The sequence below is a fragment of the Semicossyphus pulcher genome, unplaced genomic scaffold, assembly GCF_022749685.1.
Source record: "Semicossyphus pulcher isolate SPU_LCO1_2020_fin unplaced genomic scaffold, fSemPul1.0.p SCAF_14, whole genome shotgun sequence".
NCBI lineage: Eukaryota > Metazoa > Chordata > Actinopteri > Labriformes > Labridae > Semicossyphus > Semicossyphus pulcher.
This window is the reverse complement of record NW_027211648.1, coordinates 29856203-29878695: the sequence shown is the minus strand read 5'-3', so window position 1 is coordinate 29878695 and position 22493 is coordinate 29856203. Positions and strand designations below refer to the sequence as shown.

The window sequence follows — 22493 nt, the reverse complement described above, 5'->3', positions numbered from 1 at the left end:
GTGTGATCCAGCGGTATACAGGACATACATGCAACACACAGCAAGAACCACATGTTGACCTATAACCCCCAACACACACACATACACACAAACACACATACACACACACACACACACACACACGCACACACACACACGCACACCGTCCTGCTCCTGGACAGTGGTGTGTGGAGCGTGTGGTAGGAGGTGCAGGTACCTGTGTTTCTGTGAGCAGAGGTGAGCTCTTAGTTCTGCAGAAAAAATCAACACCTGAGTGAAGGAAACAGAAAATCTTAGTCATGAATATTCTCATGTAAAAGTAACGACACTCTGAAAACACTCCATGACAAAGTCTGCTTTAAAAATGGCACTTATTAAAGTATAACACAAGATACCTTAAAGCTTTCTAAAATACATTTTGACTTTGTTTGGTCCGCGTCTGCGTCCGCCTTGTTGCTCACAAACAGCTGAGGAATGACTTTAATAGAGAGGGAGGAGAGGGAAGCGAGCGCCAGCCTCAAAGCAAAAGCTTCACCTCACTGAACTCCTGCTTCAATCCACATGCTTCTTGAAAGTCAGCAGGACTTTTCATTGGTTACTGTCTAAAGGGCTGGACTGATTAAATCTCCATCTGTGTCTTGTAAGAGTAAAGGAAGTGTGTGTGTGTGTGTGTGTGTGTTTCTTGCTGCTGAACAACACAAAGTAACTCACAGGGTGATCGGCTTTTGTCTCATTCCAGGTGAGTAACCTCTAATATTAAGCCCTCAGCTGTTTATCACAGTTGGTACAAAAAGATATATTTGATTAATTCATCTTTGAGAATTTGTTTATATTTGAATGTGAACAGATGTCAGCTTCCTCTGTGGCAGGGGCTCTGTAACCTTTAGGGGCCAGGGGACATTTTCAAAGGACCCCTCGTAATCAAAACACTGATCATATGCTTACTACATCTGAGCTCTTAGATGCCATTGGAACCATTTGTATTGTCAAAGTTATCAAGCTAAATACTTCAGACCTGTTTCATAGTGATGAACAGAAAAACATTTCCAATTGAATCATGTTTAAACCACTTTATATATTATATATCAGATCATATTTATCCCAAAAGGTAAATCAGTTTTCATACATACATTCACAACAGCAGCGTCAGCATCAGGAGTACGTCAGAGACAATAAGTCGATTAATTAAATTAATTCATAGTCAGGGGTGCGAGCTGGCACCCTCATGTGGCCCCATGCCTGCTGACTCACACCAGGGGCAGACAAAATGAAGTAAAAATTAAGATTCCCACCGGACAAAGATCTGTTCTTGGGTGCATTTACATCAGAGGCTCATGTTACTCAAACTGCTCGCGGACTCAACTTGACAGCATCTATACTTTTCAAGTGATTGATCTTACAAGCTTTCAGAACATTAACAGTGTGACGGCTGCAGGAACGGCTCGACCTGAGTGAGCTGACTGATTCATGACGGATCGACGTGATGTGTCACACTCATGTCAGTTTCTGTTGGTCCAAAGCTGGGTGGGAGTAAAGGACACAAAATGCTTGTTTCATTGGCACAAACGGTCGTCATCTGTAGACATGCAGTCTTTAATGATACAGCACGATTTTATGACTTATTATACATTTATTATAATTATTTTGCGGACCCCATGCTATGGATCGCAGACCACCAGGGGTCCTAGGACCCCACTTTGAGAACCCCTGCTGTATGGAATAGCTCAGCCTTTTTGTAGCGCTCTTGAGGTTATATAAGCCTGCACTCATTGGCATGGCGTTTGGATCTATCGTGTTGCAGAGCATCTGCTAACAGCTTGATGTGTTGCTGTTCTACCACATTGTTATTTGCATTCTTTAATATTTTGTTTGTGCGTAAGTATGCTGCTGCAGCACGTGTGTGATTTGGCGCTATACAAATACAATTTGATTGATTGATTTGATTGATATATCTGTAAAACTTTTCCTAACGTTCAGCAGAAGATAATAATGACTTCTGAACTTCTCTTGCAGCTTTAAAGAAGAACCATGGGTAATCGATCAGGCCGTAGAGAAAAACAACAAGAAATCAAAGAAGAGCAACAAAAGAAAGATCAGGCCTTAGCTGTTGCAAAGATCCAGGAGCATTTAGAAAAGGAGAACAAAGTTGCTCTAAATATTGCCATCACAGGAGAGTCCGGCTCTGGTAAATCCACCTTTATTAATGCTTTAAGAGGCATAAAGGACACCGAGAAGGGAGCAGCCCCTACTGGTTCTGTAGAAACCACCAGAAGGGCTACACCCTACCCCCATCCAGACTTCCCCAATGTTACACTGTGGGATCTTCCTGGTACTGGCACCACCATGTTTCCAGCTGCCAATTACCTGAAGAGTGTTAAATTTAGAAGGTACGACTTCTTCATCATCATCTCATCTGAGCGCTTCAGAGAAAATGACGTGAAGCTGGCCAAGGAGATTCAAAAGCAGAAGAAGAAGTTTTACTTTGTTCGTTCAAAGATCGACCATAACGTACATGACGAGGGAAGAAGTAAGAACGTCAACGCAGAGAGGACTCTCGCACAAATCAGGGACGACTGCATGGAACGTGAGTGAAACATAAAGACTGCCTGTTTGTTTGTCTGACTTCAATGTTTTCTTTTATTTGCGACATTGATTTCTCAAAATCCAGACGTCAGACAACTTCCTGTTTACTGTTAACAGTCAGCAAACTTATAAAGTAGAACATGACGTCATGTAGCCACTTCCGCTAACCAAAACACACACTAAACTTACCGAAAAAACAGCAAGGATCCGGCACACCGGCGTGTTTAACAGCACAACAGCTTCTCTGTGTTGGTCTGAGGTTAACGTTCACAGGTATGGAAACTTCAGTGACTGTAGTGATTGTTTTAGTTATTTTTCCTCTCGCCGTTCGTCCTCTACTCTGCTAATCCAGAACAGATTGGCTGCAGGAGCCGGATTGGTCAGAAGAGCTGTCAATCATGAGGTCACACCCCCTTTTTACAGCATCAAATAACTAATCAAAAATAAACACTGAACACTTGGACATAAATCAGCATGATAAGAACTAACTATAATGACAGAAACCATGATGACGTGTATGTTGATTTTATAGTTTGACTCATGTCTCATCTGTTAACATGGAGGAGGCGGGCTTTATGAGCTATACTGCAGCCAGTCAGCAGGGGGCGATAGAGAGGGTTTGGACTCACTTTTAGGGAGCCGTCATGTCGTCCATCTTTTTTATACAGTCTATGTTTTAAATGTTGCTGGGCGGCTCCGCCACTGACTGTGGCCAGCGCACACACACTGACACACATGCACATACACGCACCGAACTTGAAAGGTGCACACTTGAAGGTGCTTTATCTTACCTAGAGGTGCGTTGCATATTCGCTCCGCCATCTCCCGTCTCAGTGAGAAACAGAGAGAAACAGCGTGCACCATTACCATCCATCCATTATCTATACCGCTTATTCTGTTCAGGGTCACGAGGGGCTGGAACCCAGAGAGGCGGGGTTACACCCAGGACCGATCGCCAGTCAATCAGAGGGCCGAGACAGACAATCTGTCACGCTCACACCCACACCTACGCAATTTTTAGAGCCACCAATGAACCTAACGAACATGTCTTTGGACTGTGGGAGGAAGCCGGAGTACCCGGAGGGAACCCACGCATGCTCGGGGAGAACATGTAAACTCCACACAGAGAGGCCCACTTCATCCGAACTGGGGTTTGAACTAGGAACCTTCTAGCTGTGAGGCGACAGCGCTAACCACTGCACCACTGTGCAGCCCCCTTACGATTTCCAGGTATTAAATATCACGACATGCTGCGCGTTCATGATCATGTGAGGGCTAATATCGTCTTTTTGTTTGTTTCATCGATATATTCACCAAATATGTTGTTTTGGTCATCAAACAGTACATCATCTTTTCATACAATGTGTTACAAGTTGAAAAGCTCATGGAACTAAACATAATAAGGAAATATGTGGATTGTAAAAACTGATGTTACTAATAACGCTCAGTGGGAGGGGCTGCAGGTATATGAGCTGCTGCCCTGGACTTCAGAAGTCAGTCTGGAGTTGGTTACAGGAGAGGGAACTGCAGGTAATCAGCATCTTTGTGATTCTTTCTGTGACACAGGTCTTCAGGAACTAGGTGTCCAGTCTCCTCAGGTGTTCCTGATATCCAGCTTTGACCTCCACCTCTATGACTTCCCTCTGTTGGAGGAGACCCTGGGGAGAGAACTTCCTGAGTACAAGAGGGATGCTCTGCTGTTGGCCATGCCCAACATCAGCCTGGAAATGATCTGCAAGAAGAAAAAGGCTTTCCGTTCCAAAATCAAAGTCTTTGCTGCTCTGTCTGCAGGTGTAGCAGGTGTGCCAGTTCCCGGGCTTTCCATGGCTGTTGATATAGCATTGCTGGTTGGTGTTGTTAAGCAATATCTACGCGGGTTCGGTCTTGATATCATGTCACTACAGAGGTTGGCCAATAGAATAGTTGTTCCTGTTCAAGAACTGACGAATGTCATCGTTTCACCTCTGGCAGGGGCAGAAATAACTACTGAGCTTGTCATGGAGGTGCTTTCTCAATTTTCCGACACAGTCATATTAATGGCGGCAGAGGAAGGGTGCAAGTTCATTCCAGTATTTGGCATCCCAATCGCAATGGGCCTCTCTTTTGTCACAACCCAGCAGTGTCTCAACAAAGTCCTAGACATGCTGGCTGATGATGCATGCAGGGTGTTTAACAGGGCCCTGGGTTTGAACCCTGCCGAGTGATATTGTAAAGACATGACAATGGGCCTCATTCACTAATATCTGCACAGAAATGTTCTTACTCTCCGCAAAAAATAAGTACTTGCGCAAAATCACCGCCGAATTTATGACACGTGCGTACCGGCCAATTTTGTTCTCACCACCGTGCGTATGTTAGTAAATCAGAACCATTCTACATTGAGAGGCGCGTGTCTGCGATCTGCACTCAGCATACTGCCACGCCTCTTTTTCTCTATATGAGGACATCTGTTTGGTGCCGCACGAAGAGAGCGGTGTTACGAAGAGAGCGGTGTTACAAAGAGAGCGGTGTTACGGAGAGAGCGGTGTTACGAAGAGAGCGGTGTTACGGAGAGAGCGGTGTTACGAAGAGAGCGGTGTTACGGAGAGAGCGGTGTTACGAAGAGAGCGGTGTTACAAAGAGAGCGGTGTTACGAAGAGAGCGGTGTTACAAAGAGAGCGGTGTTACGGAGAGAGCGGTGTTACGAAGAGAGCGGTGTTACAGAGAGAGCGGTGTTACGAAGAGAGCGGTGTTACGAAGAGAGCGGTGTTACGGAGAGAGCGGTGTTACGGAGAGAGCGATGTTACAAAGAGAGCGGTGTTACGAAGAGAGCGGTGTTACGGAGAGAGCGGTGTTACGAAGAGAGCGGTGTTACGGAGAGAGCGGTGTTACGGAGAGAGCGGTGTTACGAAGAGAGCGGTGTTACGGAGAGAGCGGTGTTACGGAGAGAGCGATGTTACAAAGAGAGCGGTGTTACGGAGAGAGCGGTGTTACGGAGAAGCTGAAAGAACGTGAAAGATGTCCTCAAAAGGAAAAATGAAAAATTTCACATCAGCAGAAATAGAAACAATTGTAACAAAAGTGTTACATTTCAATATGAACATTTTCATATGGTCTACTCTATTGTAAACTTAATAAACTAACTCAACTGCTATGTGCGTACGCACAGTTCAAGCACAGACTGTTCGTAAATGAGACCCAACGTCTTTAAGGCACGTTAGAAATGGCAGGCTGCAAACAAGCTTTGGTATTATATGAAAAGTAGTATATAATGGTTGATGGCAAAATATCTATATTTTCTATATTTGCAGTTGATCAATTCATACAGTGGGCTTTTTATATACACTCATGTTTTGTTTTTACAAATGAAGACACTAATCAATAACTTATAGCTTCAAAGCAATAAAAACATGCATCTTATTCTATTAATAGTAGCCTAATACTTTTATTGTCATATAAACAGTTTATGAAACAAAGAGCTGTTCCATATGTTTGTAAATCCATCATTGTTTAGCTCTGAAGCTGCAGCTGCCCATGTCAGTGCTCTGATGTCAGAGTTTCATGTCCCTGACGTCCCTGACGTCTTTAACTGGAGTCAGTAGAACGAGCTGAGTCGCTCGTCCTGTCTTGGTATGAAACACTTTGATTTGTATGATTCATGTTGATGTTGGAGGTTGTAATAGTTTCTGTAGAAGTAGTAATAAACTTCATAATAAACATGTAGTTATCAAACAGTAAGAGCCTCTGTTCCATGTATCACTATGTACACAAAGGTAGAATATAACAGAAATAAAACAGATCTCAATTATTGTGTTTATCAACGTTATTCTTATAAAAACTTCATCTCAGTTGTTGGCCATGAATATTTTCACACTCATGTTGATGCACCAGAATGCATTCTGATACAAGGTGAGCTGATGCACCTTCACATTCTTCATTATACCAACAGTACATCTGCTGTCCTTCTACAAATGAGCTGCACAGAATGTGAGATAAGTTGCAGACCTATGTTCTTTAGATTGTTAAAAGACATTGTTTGTACATTGAAGCTATAGATATTGTAGGTACCAAAACCTACAAAATACCATGACATGTAAATAGACAAAGTGTTCTTTATGTTCACTGAAGTGATTTTCTAGCTCGTACCAGGAGGTGGCGCTCTGAACAAAGACTGATGTAGACGTGTTCAGGCAGGGACATATATCAGACATGAGTCAGGCAGATAAGCCCTCGTGTGATTGACTTACAGCGACTTCCTGTTCCATGGCGAGACATGAAACTTTGACGAGCCGCCATGGCCACGTCGTTTGACTTATGTACACGAGATGAAAACATTTGAAGTTGTCTTTTAGCTCCACACTAAATTTGTAAAGTACGACCCGTGGAAAAGGCCATGAAAGGACTTATCGGCAGAACATGCTCATTCGAGAGCTCGCCACGTGCTTGCCCTTTGAGTTGTGAAAAACGTTTTGATAACTTTTCATCGTTCATGTCTCTTCGTTCAGCCTTAATTTTTAAAATTAATTTCACCGTATTAAATAAAATCCCCCTTTACCCTTAAGTTAAATTCAACATTTCCGTGAGCTTAAAATCTTTGTTTAGTTTTATTTTGCTGCCCTAAAATAAGTGACAACACCAAAGGCCAAGTGGCCTTCCCCCTAAAAGACCCCAGGCCTGCTCAACACTCACCCATCACGATTAGCTTCACTATTAGCTTTGGGTGCGCAACAGTCTTCTCAGGCACCAAAAAGGGCACTATGAAGCCATTTTGCCAAACTCGTGCCAGAGGCCCATACATTTTCACCAGACCTTCAAAACTTGGTGAGTTTTGGTGCTAAAGCTGAAAATGCGACGTGAAGGAACAAACAATAATCATTTCTCATAATTCAACAGGGTCCTCGCACCTGTCGGTGCTTGAGCCCTAAGAAATGTTCTGTGTTGAGGACAGATTGTTAATCCGTGGAGCTCGAGTTATTAATTGTGCAGAAAAAATCCACAGCGGCGCCCAGTTAGTGACGCGTTTTCCATCAGCCAGCAGTGGTTGGTCTGCCAGAGAGGGTAGGCGGAGCTAAGCGGCTGCTTTTCCGCTCTCTGCAAGTGTTGTGAGTAAACAGTAATCTACTATGGCTGAACAAACAAAGAAAAGATGGATGACTACAGATACAACTTCAACAAGAAGTGAAAATCCAAAGAAGAAGAAACAAACTCGACGCTCAGATGAAGCAAACAGTCTGAAAAGGAAAGCGACCGTCAGCCAGGAAGATCAAGAGTTACAACCGGAGCCGACCGTGGACGTCACACATGCAGCACTGTCTGGATATCTGAAGTGTGCTCCTGCAGTTACTGTTTATCGTTATTCAAGATTGTAATTTTAGGGGTTTTTGTATCAATCAACACAACATTCGTATAAACAACAACTATAAAAGCCATCTGTCAGTTTTATTGGACACATCCCGGCATTTAAAGGCGTGGTGGGTGTGTATGTTAACACAGTCTGGTTTTGCATTCCTTTTTCTGGCAGAAACCAGTCAGTGATGTTTCTTTAACTCACGACTGCAGCAATGCACGCTGTGCAGAAATGCAGACAATGAGGAAACAGTGTGTTCTTCAAAACAACAATACTAAATATATCAGCAGGTGAAATCAAGTGCCAGGAAACCGCTGGCCAAAGAACAAAACTTCATGATTAGATAATCACCACTGAGACAACATGGGAAACCAGCCTGCGTGTCCTCTGCAGGAACTCTCCTCCAGGTTAGCTGTGGTATGTGGTATTTTCATTGAATCACTCGAGGAACTCTCTGTGATCAAATTTAGTAAAACACAAAAACTTTGTCTTAGTAGGCAACATTATTCTTTTGTTTTAGTGCAGAAATCCCCCAAAATCTTCTGAAAATGTTTAAAAACATCAGCTTTCTTCTTCTGTTCGTTTAGGTTTCAGGGGGCGACTTTGAGAACGGGACATTTGCACAAATCTGACACACCGCGTCTGTATTTGATAAACTGGACATTAAAGACATTATTAGAAACTAAGAGCAAAAGCTACCTTAGTTTTTTACACCTGAAATATCACCACATGTCAGCTCAATCTGAGCCACAGATTCTGCAGTAAAGACGGGGCGAGAGCTGCAAACATGAACTGTAAAATCCAAAGTACAAAACAAAACATGCAGGGCTGCTGCTCTCTGTTTGGGAAAGTCAGCTCACGTTACAGGTATCACTGACACCTTGATGTCACGTATTAAAATCTAAACACATCGTTGACACTTTGAAAGAGGTGGCACTGAAAACAGGGGAAGGTGGTGACTTAAAGTCCAAAGGTCGCGGTGAACAGATGGTTCTGAGGGTGTTTTTGAAGATGTCCATGTCACGGATCCCTGAAGGTGGAGAGTTCCAGAGGGTGGGGCCAGCAACACTGAAGGCTCGGCTCCCAACAGCTCGGAGGCGAGAGCGAGGGATGGAGAGCAGGCCTGCATCTGAGGAGCGCAGACTCCAGGATGGGGTGTAGGGATGGTGCAGGTCCTTTAGGTAAGGGGGGCGAGGGAATGGAGAGACTTGTAGGTGAGGATGAGTATTTTATAGGTGATGCGGGACTTGACAGGGAGCCAGTGGAGGTGGATGAGGGTGGGGGTGATGTGCTGCCAGGGCTTGGTGCTAGTGAGATCTCTGGCAGCTGATTTTTGGACGTAGCGGAGCCTGTCCAGGGCTTTGCTGGGAACCCCGAACAGGACTCCATTGCAGCAATCCAAGCAAGAGTCGGAGAGTGATGGCCGGAGTCTGGAAATGTTACGGAGGTGGTAAAAAGCAGATTTGATGTGAGCCTGGAAAAAGAGGGTGGAGTCTCGGATGATGCCGAGGTTGCAGACTATGGTACTGAATCATAACACAAGTTACATGATGCTTTGGCAGTATTGTAACAATTACATTCGTGCCAATAAAGCTTTTAGAATTGAATTGAACAGTGCCAATCTCCAGAGGCCTGAGCAGGGATTCGGGGGTCAGCCACCTAGTCTTCAAACAAACCTGTGTTTATCTCGGGAATGCTCCGGCTGGTTGGTCCTCCCAGCACTTCTGATCTCCTCTGGAAACAAGTGTTTCTGTAAAACTTGTGTTGCCAGAATTCAGTTCCAATCTGCACCACCTACAGGCCTGGAGACTGTACAGCAAAAAATCAATCAATCAATTTTGATTCATATAGTGTCAAATCATTACAAAGGTTATCTCAGGTGGTTAAGATGCAGAGACCTCAAGCAGAACCAGACTCATGTGTGAACCTCTTCTGTGTTTGGATGGGGCGAGAGAGACAGAGAGAGAGAGAGAGAGAGAGAGAGATGGGCCCACAGACAGGGAGACGTACACAGTGTTTCATAGTCTTGTCCATGTTTAGTTGCATTTTTCTTTTTCATTTGTTTTCTTGGTTTGTTTGTTTTTGACTTTATATCATTTATTGTTGTTTTATTTGCAGCTCATTTGAACAGCTGTCGATGTTTTTATATATAAATGTATATGAACTGTTCAAGTCTATCTATAACAGCCATCTGTCCTTTTATTAAACATACCCAGGACTCTAAAGATGAGTCTCTTAACATGATCTGGTTTTGCCTTCCTTTTTTCTCTTTCGGGCAGAAAGTCAGTGAAGTTTCTTTGAACTCGTGGGTGCAACAATCCGCGCTGCACAGGTGTACAGACACTGAGGACTCGATGAGTTTGTGTTTCAAAACAACATGCAAAGTATTTCAGTTCAATCAAGTGCCAGGAGGCTGCAGGCCAAAGAGCAAAACTTTGTGACCAGCTAATTACCAGAGACAACATGATAAACCAGCTTATCCTCTGCAGAAGCCCAGGTTAGCTGTGGTACGTGGGAACTCATTTCATCGAATCACCCGGGGAACTCTGAGAGAACATTTTGTTAAACACAGGACCTTGTCTCAGCTGGCATTATTCTTTTGTTTTAGTGCAGGAACAAACAACAGAAAAGGTTTTAATACATCAGCTTTCTTTTGTTCTTTAGGTTTATTTTGAAACCTAGGCCCTTATTTTTATGGGGTCCAAACTACGGAAGCCCAAAGCAGACATGCATCTTGCATTTTATATACTTTTGCTGTGTTTGAAATGCCATATTATACTGGCAGTATGTACTGATTTGGCCAAAATGTAATATGTAGTATGCAGAATGCAAACAAAAGCAAAATGTGCAATATGCATGGGATCAGTCTACCTCGCCTTCTGTATCCCACAATGCAAAGCGCTGGAATGTCACAGCGGCAGTTGAAGTGACGGACAGCAGCAGCATTCCAGCAGAAGGGGGCGCTGTAGCTGAACGAGCGGCAGTTATGTTTACGTCCGCCTGGCGTAGCATACTGCAAAATGAGTTTGAAAAGCTCCTCCATACTACGGACTACCGCCGAACGCAGTGTGCAGTATGAAGCATGTAGCATGTAGTATGTAGTATGTAAAGTCTTCCGATCTCGACTTATTTATCTCGTTATCTGGAGATAACAAAGCTGCTTTTCTCATGATGACGTCATAATTTTGTGTCCATTAAGAAAACAGACCAACAGGCTGCTCACTGTGACGTCACAGAGCAGGACACGTCATGCTGCGCACACACTCAGGAGGTCAGGTAAGCCTGTTTCCATGTTTGCTGTGTGTCGTGTGAGTCCTGACGTTACGGTGGTGCAGCATTGTTAGCTCCTGTCAGTCATTTTTTCATAAAAAAGGTCCTGGGAGTTTCTCCAGTTTTGATCACATGACCGAAGTATGAAACTTCTGTCATATCATAACTAAAGATTGTACATGAAGGGAAATGGGTTCCTCTGTCTCTGGTGTCAGACATGAATGTCTTCCTTCATCACTGACCTTTGACCTCTATTGACTGAAAGCTGTGATTGGTTTTCACAGACAGCTGATGTCTCTGGTTTAATTCATCCTTTTTGAGCTGTGGTTAAAGCACACACTGATCCGAACCTCAGAGCTCTAAACAGCATTTTGTGCTGTTATCTGGTTTGTAAACGTCAGAGGGAAGCAGTTGAGTTTAGTTCCACGTCAGGTCAGCAGTGGTTTCTCTCCCACCTCAAAACCTTGACATTAATTACTTCATTTTCCCGTCACGTGCATCAGTGTTTGGTTTCAGGATGCATCTCCCTCTCATCTTGTCAGTATTTGTTACGATGCTGAGGTGTGACAACATTCCTTCTTGTCTTTCATTTCCTGTGAAGTCACTCCTCCTGTTTATCAGCTGTTACACTTCTGACATCTGGTGAATATTTTGCATCTGGTGAAGTCTTTGTTTTCTATGGACAATAAACAGTTTGCTAAGACTCCTTTGCTTCATACTTGTCTTTATGAAATCCATTATTTGAGGCGACCAGGATATTGATGTGTTTTTATTTTCTGACCACTCCAGATAGACAGGTAGGACGGCAGGTACACAGAACACTGAACATAAAAACATTTAGGCATAAACATACTAAAAAGTTTCTAAAAAGTTACAAAAAACTTAGCAAAAATAAAAATCCAGTGCTCAAGTGCTTCACAAGGCAGTAAAATAAAACATTAAAAACATAAAATCATCAGGTTTTAAAAAGAAAATAGAAATAAATATGGTGTAGACCAAAATTATAAATAAAAATATTTTGAAATAATTAAAGTTAAAAGAAAACTGTTCAATGTTGGGATGCAGTTCTGTTGTTTTCCACAGGGGGGCGATGTTTCCTAAGATTTGAAACAGAAGGCGACCATGAGGCAGATTCAGTGGATAAATATTGATCTGTAAAAGAGAGATGCACCTTGTTTTTATTTGTCAATTAATATTTGTGTTAACTGCAAAAAAAAAACGCAACATTGACCAGACAAAAAAGAAGTCATTAATGGTACCCCCTCTTTAAAATGTGAATAACCGTACTGACTCGTTGCAGGAAAAGGAAGAATAATTAGTATTCTTAAAAACTTTATACACAGCGATCAGCCGTATCATTATGACCTCCTGTCTAATATTGTGTAGGTCCCCTTTTGGCACCAAACAGCCCTGACCCGTGGAGGCATGGACTCCACCAGACCTGTGAAGGTGTGCTGAGGTATCTGGCACCAAGACGTGAGCAGCAGATCCTTTAAGTCCTGTAAGCTGCGAGGTGGGGCCTCCATGGATCGGACTTGTTTGTCCAGCACATCCCACAGACGCTCCATTGGATTGAGATCTGGGGAATCTGGAGGCCGAGTCAACACCTTGAACTCGTTGTTCCTCAAACCATTCCTGAACCATGTCTGCAGTGTGGCAGGGCGCATCATCCTGCTGAGAGAGGCCACTGCCATTAGGGAATACTGTCTCCATGAAGGGGTGGACTTGGTCTGCAGCAATGTTCAGGTAGGTGGTACGTGTCAAAGTAACATCCACATGAACGGCAGGACCCAAGGTTTCCCAGCAGAACATCGCCCAAAGCATCACACTGCCTCCGCCGGCTCGCCTTCTTCCCATAATGCATCCTGGTGCCATGTCTTCCCCAGGTAAGAGACGCACACTCACCCGGCCATCCACATGATGTAAAAGAAAACGTGATTCATCAGACCAGGCCGCCTTCTTCCATCGCTCCGTGGTCCAGTTCTGATGCTCACATTATTCACTTCACCGGTCAGAGGTCATAATGTTATGGCTGATCGGTGTACATTTCCTTGTCCATGCCAGCCTTCAGTTTGTGCATTACTTTAAGAGTGTTATATTAAGTGAAGATATAACTGTAACCTGTTTACTGAGCTTTTACTCCTTTGTCACAAATTGTAAACTGCTTTCTTTCTGAGGTTTATTCAATATTTGATTCAAAGAACTGCTTGTCATTCTGTAAAAATCACCTCATTTTCTTTCCTGCTGAAGGTTAGAGGAAAAGATCAACATCAATCTCGTATCTGTCTGAGTATAAAGCAGGAGGCGGCTAGCTTTGCTGAACACAAAGACTGGAAACAGGGAGATGTTGAGCAGTTTCTCCTCGATCTTCATTCATGTGTTGAATAAAGGGATTGTTAAAAAGTGAATGAGTTTGGGCCGAGGTTCTGTTACTGATGAGGCTCTAAGAATGAGAAGATGAGTGGGTACGAGTTCAGGAAGTAGAAAGTGCCTCATTTCTGGACTTAATTTTTACATCTCATCACTTCTAGTTTCATCCCCTCCAAAGGGTTTAACAGGAGCATGAAGTGATATTCAGTAAAGTTCAGGGACGGCTGGTAGAATGAATTTATGAGCAGTCAGGGATCGGCTCAATCTTTAAACCATAAATGTACTTTTAGCTGATTTAAATCGCTAAACTTTTGGTCTCTGGCTCGTCTGCTTTTAGGACTTCATAAAGCCTCTGACTGTTGGAAGAAGTATTCTGGGGATTAATTCACCTTTACAGGACGTCCTGCTCAGCGTGACACAGCTCACCTGCAGAGTGATCACATGGCTCTGTGCTCTGTATAAAGGCTGTGTGATCCAGCGGTATACAGGACATACATGCAACACACAGCAGGAACCACATGTTGACCTATAACCCCCAACACACACACACACACACACACACACACACACACACCGTCCTGCTCCTGGACAGTGGTGTGTGGAGCGTGTGGTAGGAGGTGCAGGTACCTGTGTTTCTGTGAGCAGAGGTGAGCTCTTAGTTCTGCAGAAATATAACATCTTAAAATGACAAAACCAGTGAGGCGATAAAATCAACACCTGAGTGAAGGAAACAGAAAATCTTAGTCATGAATAAGTGTGGCACAAATATTCACATTCTCAGGTAAAAGTAATCACGCTCTAACCAGGCATCCCTCTCCCCAGCAACGTTGTCCAGCTCCTCCTGGGGGATTCCGCAGCGTTCCCAGGCCAGGTGGAATATATAATCCCTCCAATGCGAAGGAGAAGCGGCTCTACTCCGAGCTCCCTCCGGGTTTCCGAGCTCCTTACCCTATCGAGGAGCCCAGAGACCTTTCGAGGGAAACTCATTTCGGCTGCTTGTATCCACAGTCTCATTGTTTCGGTCACTACCCAAAGCTCGTGACCACAGGTGAGGGTTGGAACGTAGATCGACAGGTAAATCGAGAGCTTGTGCAAATATGGATATATATGTGTATTGAAATATTTGAAAGAAACACAGCTATATAAATAGTCCAACATTAAACATGAATTATCATTTACAGTCGACATATGACACCAAAGAACTTAGCTCATACGTATCAGTCCCTCTAGGAAGTTGCGATTCAGCAAATTTGCTCAAATTCAGCCAATCGCCTCAACTTTTTCACAACCTTGCAATTTTCCGCAAATCAGACCCGTCAACCTGTTGCCCCCACGGGCGTCGACGTGTACATCACCAAATGTTGATCTGCATAGAGCTGCTGTATAAACATGGGAGAGTATCGTTTACTGTGCCAAGCAGACCGCTGCGATCGTCTCCCCCTCTCACGAGCTTCCTACTCCGGCCTCAAACTACAGTCTTTAATAAGACTCAATAGAGAATATAAGATATGATGTCAAAGTGAGGTTGACCTTTGACCTTTTAAAGTTACTTAAACATGGCATCACATCATCATTTATATATTAGACATTATATAGACAATACATAAACAATCATAATGAATTCACGAGTTAAGAATGGTTTTTCTGAACGATCACAGTGACCTTTGACCTTTACCTTTTGACCACCAAAATCTGGACCTTTGTACCAAATTGTTTTTCTTTATATTTCTACATTCACATGTATTCTTTAGTTTACTCTGTTCAATATGGGTGAATATACTCAGTCATTTCTTTCCAACCATTGACTGTTTGTAAAGATGGACGGCACGTCTCCATCTACTCTCATTGTACTTATTTGAAGCTAATATCCCCCGAGGCGCTGGTGAGGTCTTTTGTATCCAGTGTGTGCAGTAGAGATCGGCAGTATCAACGTCCCGCCCCTTCCTCTACCCGACCACAGCTTTACCTTGTGTCCTTGTCGTGTTGGAGCCCTCAGGTGTCCTTGGCGTGTTGGAGCCCTCAGGTGGGCTCAGTCTGCAGCAGAACAGCTTCTCGTGTCGGTCTGAAGCAGATATTCATGCTGATGGAAAGTTCACTGACTGTAGTGTTAGTGTTAGTTACGTCTCCTCTCGCCGTTCCTCCTCTACTCTGCTACTCGGGAACAGAACGCTGCAGGAGCCCCATTTGTCCACAGAGCTGTCAATCATGAGGCCACGCCCCCTTTTTATAGCATCAAATAACTAATTCAAAGTAAACTTGTGAGAAAAATGAACACTTAAATCAACACGATAAGAACTAACTATAATGACGGAAACCATGTTTGAGAAAAATGTATTTGACGTGTATTTTGATTTAATAGTTTGACTCATGTCCCATCTGTTAACATGGAGGAGGCGGGCTTTATGAGCTATTCTGCAGCCAGTCAGTAGGGGGCGATAGAGAGGGTTTGGCTCCACTTTTAGGGAGCTGTCAGTTAGAGTCTCTGTACTGTGATGGGTCTGAAGCCCAGAGTGAAAGTAGTTTAGCTAACAAAGCATGAGGATCGTACTGTACAGTATGCTAATTAGAATAGTATTATCTGCACACACACATCACAGGGAGGTTTCATTTACTGTGACAATTACCTACACATCTGTTCCTATTATTGACACCAGATGTTTCCACTGTAACATCAAACCAGGCTGTACTTTATGTTTAATTATTTCTGTCTCTATTAAGTTATGGATGTAATGGAAACAGGTTTGCACTAGTTAAATGTCACAGCTGCTTGAGCTCAATGAAATCATTTTAAACCATTACATCCTTGGTTTCCTGCTCCTCTCTAAGCTTATAAACACTGTGTTCTCCGTGGACAGACTGCTTCCTGTTTCCGTCAGCACACCGTCTCTGCTCCGCTGCCTGTTTGAATCAGGTTCAGGAGTTCACTGTGGCTCACCGTGACACAGTAAACAGTGCTGCGTTTGCATTGTGGCACCTCTGAAATGCATGCTGCTGATTAGATATGACATGTATAAATACTGAGTAATTACTTTATTATGATGCAGTGACTCCTGATTAAACAGGCAGCAGGATGAGAGCAGCTCAGCCTCCTCTGTTTTATTTCTGCTCTGATGGAATGAGGTGACACTTTGCTTCTCTAATTTGAATGTGTGATAAAACAAACAGACTTCAGGTCCTTCTGAGACACACTGGGGACACCAAGCATGTGCGCACACACATCTGCTGGGGCTGTTTTACACCTGTTGGGTTGCTTCCACAACCCAATGAGGGAGGAGTGTTGGTGACTTGTTGCTGGACTGTTCTCCTGTGCACCCATGTCTGACAGCATGCAGCTACAGCAAACTGTGATCAGCAGATCTATATGAAGCCTTTGCAGCAGGTGTGAATGATTTCTGACAAATAAACAGTAACAGATAATATTACCACACAGTTCCTCCAGGATTTCACGGCATTGTCTGTGATTGTTGCGGCCTTAAAATGCCCGATTTCATGGCAGCTTTTTAGAGAAGTTGCTGAACAAGTTGCGTTATATTGAAGCTTCTTTTTTGCTGTAACACACATCCACTGTGAGCGAGTGGGATGAACATCCAATATGGCCAATATCTATTGGCTGAGTGAGCTGTTTGTCTTCTGACATAATTTCCAGTAAATAGCCATAACATGCTCATTTCGCACTGCACGTGCACATTCAATGCTCTCCATACGTGCAGAGGAGAATCTACACGTTACACTGTTCTACTCATTTCAGCTGCTGCAGCAGTATAAAACCATTGATAAGAGACAGGGGGATTACTACCTCACTGTACAATGACTATTTGAAATCAGCACTGACACACACATCAGTAACAGAGCCTCTGGTTGGTGGAAAGTTTGGAACGCAGCCTCTGATTGGTACATAGAATCAACATGAGGCATCAGGAAGTGGCTAACTGGACGGCTTACAGTTTTTAAGATGTAAACATGGATAAATGATCACAAGAAGACATTGAGTGTTGGATTTATTATCATGGATTCACAGTATAAATTAAAAGAAAGAGAGACCATCACACCGAAGCCTCGTTAGAATGGATCAGTTGTCTCCTTCACGGTTAAAAAAAGTACGTCTCTAGCGTGCAGCGTTCCAAAGATGTTAAAGAAGCAACTGGCCAAAATTGCGAGGTCGAGAAAAAATTACAGTAATTGGTTGAATTCGCAATGTAACTTCCAGGAGACTACCAGACTACTGCAAAAACAAGATAAAATAATCCTGGGTAGAGAATTGAAATGCATGTTACTAAGTATGAAATGTAAGCACAATTAATTCCGTCAGTTTACAGTGAACAAATCAAATACATACAAAAAGTGTACAACAACAACAACCATGGACAGTCTCAATCAAAAATCATCCGTGGATTTACAAGATACTTCAGCAGATTTATCTTACAATAACACAGTTCGAGCATTAAAAACTCTTGCTAGCTAACAGCTAGCTAGCTTGTAGCTAACCTTAACCTTTGACACCGCAAATGACAGCAGCTGACTGTTAACTCACAACAAGCAAAGGACAACGGTCCTCATAATGCAAGGAAACATCATTCTGTAAATAGAAATGTGATGATACATGAATTCATTTTACATGAGTTTCAGTGGCTCTATATGTTTATATTGTATTTCGTGAATATTGTTTTAAAACAACAATAATTGGGCCTTCAGACCCGTCTTCCCTCCACCGATGACACCCGATAACGAAGAGAACAGTCTCAACCTGCTCTGTGTGTTAAGTGTCCTGAGATCACTTTTGATTGATTGATTGAAATAATTCTAGCCATTTTTAGTATCCCTGTTTTTACACATAATTACACATTTACATCATAACATATTCTTTACTGACTATTAGATAATATAAACAGATTAAATAAGATTTTATTGCTTTTGGAACTTCCTGATCTGCTGCTAAAAGCACATTTGTTCATTTAGGTAAAACAACAAGAAATGAAACCTAAAGATATCAAATCAGCAAACATGGGTAGTTATGGTATATTTCTGTTAACAAATACAATAACTGTTTCCTGTGATAGAAGCTGAGTGCTTGCTGAGTGCCTTCCAGCCCTTTGAAAGCTTTTAGCATTAATCCTACATACTCGTAATTTCAAAATAAGAGCGTGGTGGGAAAAACGGAGACGTTCCAGTCAAAAAAAGGAAATGATAATGAGGAAGTAATTATAAAACAAACATTTATTTTTCTACTAAATATGTAGAAAAGCCAACATGTTTAGTAGAAACTGTTAACATATCAATGTAATGATAAATATCTGTTACTAATGTGACATTTGAAGTACTTAGACATCCAAGGGGATAAACAGAGATTTGTAATGAGATGAAACATCCTGCCGTCGCTTTTATTAACCAGCAGGGAGCTGATTTACATGATGAGGAGATTGATTAGCACATAGATTGATACGGCTCCATTCATCAGTATGTAAATCACGTTCACACTGTTTCACACCACCATGAATAACATTGTTTTTTAGCTCTCAGATTTCCGGCAAACGTCAGATATAAAGTGTCCTGTTCGGCCGCGCTTCATGCAGCAGATCATTTCCAGGAAGCTGCTCACTGGACTGAACCTGTTACAGTGAATATTCACTCGGCGTGTGGATTGGAGGTCTCAGAGGTCTGGCTTGCTGTAGAAATTGATCTGTGGCAGCAGCAGGAGGCTGCAGGTGATGAGTGACGGTCAGATGAGTTTTATTAATCTGTCAGATACTGTCAGTAAACGCTCAGCTCACCGGTCCTGGAGGAGAGACTGCTCCATCACAGGCCGGTTTCATTCATGATGCTGGAAACGGAGACTGTTTATTAACTGTAAGCACTCTTCAAGGGCGTCTAGAAGAGGATATAAACCAGATTCAATAAAGGAATACAGCAGTTACAAGACGCACAGAGCTCAACACGTTCAAGGACAGAAGGACTATAAATAACTAAACTGTGAGAGTGTGTGAGTAACTTCAACATCAAATCATCAGAAGACTGCTGTGGTCAGAAAACACGTTAATATGGAAATTATGAAAACTGATTAACATCCAAACCAAGACTCACCTGGTTATTAGAAATGTCATCAAGCTTATCGTTAAGTTTCAATACATGTCTCTGAAAAACATTTACTGTAACTGTAATATCGCTATGGAAGCCCTAAGCGGACATTCATCCATACATATTGTTTACTCATTTCTGCTGTTTTCTGGAGCTCTCAATTTATTTATCTCGTTATCTCGCTGGTTTTCTCGTGATAACGGGACGATTTTCTGTCGATGTAGAAAACAGAACTGCTCACTGTGATGTCACAGAGCAGGACATGCCATGCTGCCATCGCCCACACTGATGAGGGAAGTTCAGCCTGTTTGTACGTTTGTTGGGGATACGAGTTATGATCATCTGACACCACGGTGGTGCAGCATTGTTATCTTGAGATAACGAATTGAACAACATGAGATCGCGAGAAAATAACTGAAATTGCTCGTTCTCACAGGAAAACAGGAAATCAAATGTATGGATGCATGTCCGCTTAGGGCTTCTGTACATTGCTTCATATTTGACTGAAACTAAAGTGCCAGCAGGTTGTTACTAGCTAGTCACCTCTTAAACTAGAAACTAAAAGTTGAAACTTGATTGATTGATGATGGATGCCATTAGATTATTGTGTGAAATCGTTTGGTTCAAGCCAACGTGAGCTAATGTTTTATTGTTAGATAGTTTCATGATATGACCGGGGGTGTGAATCAAACAGGTTAAAATGCATCTTAATGAATTAAAATTCTTATCAAAGTTGTTGAATATTTTCTTACATTGAACTTTTTTTCTCCAGCAGACTCTGTTATAGCAGAACACACAGTTCCACTAACTTTATACCAAAAACAAGCTAGCTAATGTTCTAACTTAGCCGCCCGAGCTAAACCAGGTTCAGAGTTTTATGTTGTCTGATAAAATCAGATTTTTTCAGACTTCTAAAGTGGGCTGTGATTTTAATGTCTTTAACCCTTAGATTAAAGCTAAGTTTAACCTGGAGCAAAGAAACATCTTAAATAATACATGATATATAATGAAGAGGCAGTGTTGTGAAAAGAGCTTTAGGGGTTGGTTCACACAGATTACATTGAAAATAAGTCTGTTGGTATCTAAGCTTATTTATGTGTACAGGTTGGTTTAATAGCTCATAGAAAAAGGAGAAACCAGATTTAATATATTTACAACAAATCTAATATGAATTCTTATGATTCAATATCAACCTTTAACCCACACTGTCACACACTGTCAGTTAATATCAGTTAACATGTAAAACGTGACCTTTAACAAAAAGAAATCATAGCATAAACACGGGCTCAGTGGGAGAGTGTTGACACTCACAATCGATGCTGTCGGCTGACTATAATATAAATGCCATGTAAGTGATTACATTAAACAAATACAGGAAAATATCTTACATATACATTTGTAAAGTTTTTTGTCTGCTGGAAAATTGAAACAGCTTGTTTCTTTTATGAGACACTTTGTTGTGACTCAAGTATGGTTTTCTACGGAAGCCCTAAGCAGACATGCATCCATACATTTTATTTCAGTTGTCTTCTCAAGATCGCAACTTATTAATCGTGTTATCTCGAGATAACAATGCTGCACGTCAGATAATCATAACTCGAACAGGCTTAACTTCCCTCATTAGTGAGGGGCGATGGCTGCATGGCATGTCCTGCTCTGTGACATCACAGTGAGCAGCCTGTTGGTCTGTTTTCTACATCGACACAAAATTATCCTGTTATCACGAGAAAACCAGTTTTGTTATCTTGAGATAAATAAGACATGATCTCCAGAAAACAACAGAAATGAGCTGTTATTACAGGAAAACTGAGTAAATAAAATGTATGGATGCATGTCCGCTTAGGGCTTCCATACTTTCAAATATAGTCCTACACATCTAATCCAAACCTCATCTTTTTTAATTTGCTCTGAGTGTCTGCAGGCAATTTCTACAACAAGTCCAAATGTTTCACTAGAGGCTTCAGACCCTTCTAACAGGATTAACTGTACAGTAAGGTGTATACTGTACACCTCAGTGAACGGTTATTGGTTATAAAGGAACATCAACATGTGACCAGATGTGTCTGATGTAAAGAGATCAGTAAACAGAGATATATCTTTCCCCCTCACCTCCTCCCTCTTATATTCCTGATGGCGGAGGATGAGGTTTCCCTTTGGATGGAGGGGGTTGGGGTGGATATCTCCATGGCAGAGTGTGGGCACTGTCACCATGGAAACTGCTGGGCTTAGTGATTGGGTAAGCCCCTGCCAGCTCACACACCCCGGGGTCTGTGGAAACCCTCGGTGCTTCAGTGCAACATCTCGTGTCAGCTTCAGAGTTCTGACAACAAACCTGCAGCCACCAGTTCAACAGCAGAGCGTCACCTCAGTGTGTGTGTGTGTGTCAGCGACAGCACAGTCTGATTATTGAATTAAAATACCCCCTTATTTTAAAACTCATGCATTTATGTGGAGTAACTCATTCAGACAGGTTAACCCCAAGAGCAGCATAGCAGGAAGGTCCAGATCTGTCACAGGTTCACACCTGCAGCCCTGAAACAAAGCTGTGAAGTGTAGTACTAAACCTCCTAAACTTCCAATCACCAGTCGGTGAGTCACATGTTGGAACTTCTTGTCTTTTGTCTGTTCACAGAACGACACAAGATAATATGTAGAAAAATGTGATGCAGAAGTTTCCTCTTTGTTTCTTTTAGTCACTTTGCTGCTGAATGTGAGTAAAGTGGTTCTTAAGTTAGATAAATTGATACGTCAAAGGACCAAGTGACAATGCAAAAGGAGTAAACTGTCCTTAACCAAAATACAACCAACGTACATCGTTATGTTCTCATTCACGTGGTGCCTTCTGGTAAGCCATAGTTTTACAGCTGTACAGAAGATACGTAAGCGACGTCAC

At 42.4% G+C, this 22493-nt stretch overlaps 1 protein-coding gene across 1 annotated transcript; it reads left to right on the top strand.

Annotated features, from left to right (window-relative positions):
- Positions 1-675: 675 nt before the first annotated feature.
- LOC138590771 (interferon-inducible GTPase 5-like) lies at positions 676-4766 on the top strand. Its single transcript, XM_069661127.1, has 3 exons — positions 676-718; positions 1993-2563; positions 4129-4766. The coding sequence occupies exons 2-3, from the start codon at positions 2008-2010 to the stop codon at positions 4764-4766; spliced, it is 1194 nt and encodes a 397-aa protein (XP_069517228.1). The 5' UTR covers positions 676-718; positions 1993-2007.
- Positions 4767-22493: the final 17727 nt, after the last annotated feature.

Coding starts and splice junctions, on each gene's coding strand:
- LOC138590771 (XM_069661127.1), top strand. CDS start 2,008: ATGGGTAATCGATCAGGCCGTAGAGAAAAACAACAAGAAATCAAAGAA. Junction 2,564..4,128: donor CAGGGACGACTGCATGGAAC/GTGAGTGAAACA, acceptor TCTGTGACACAG/GTCTTCAGGAACTAGGTGTC.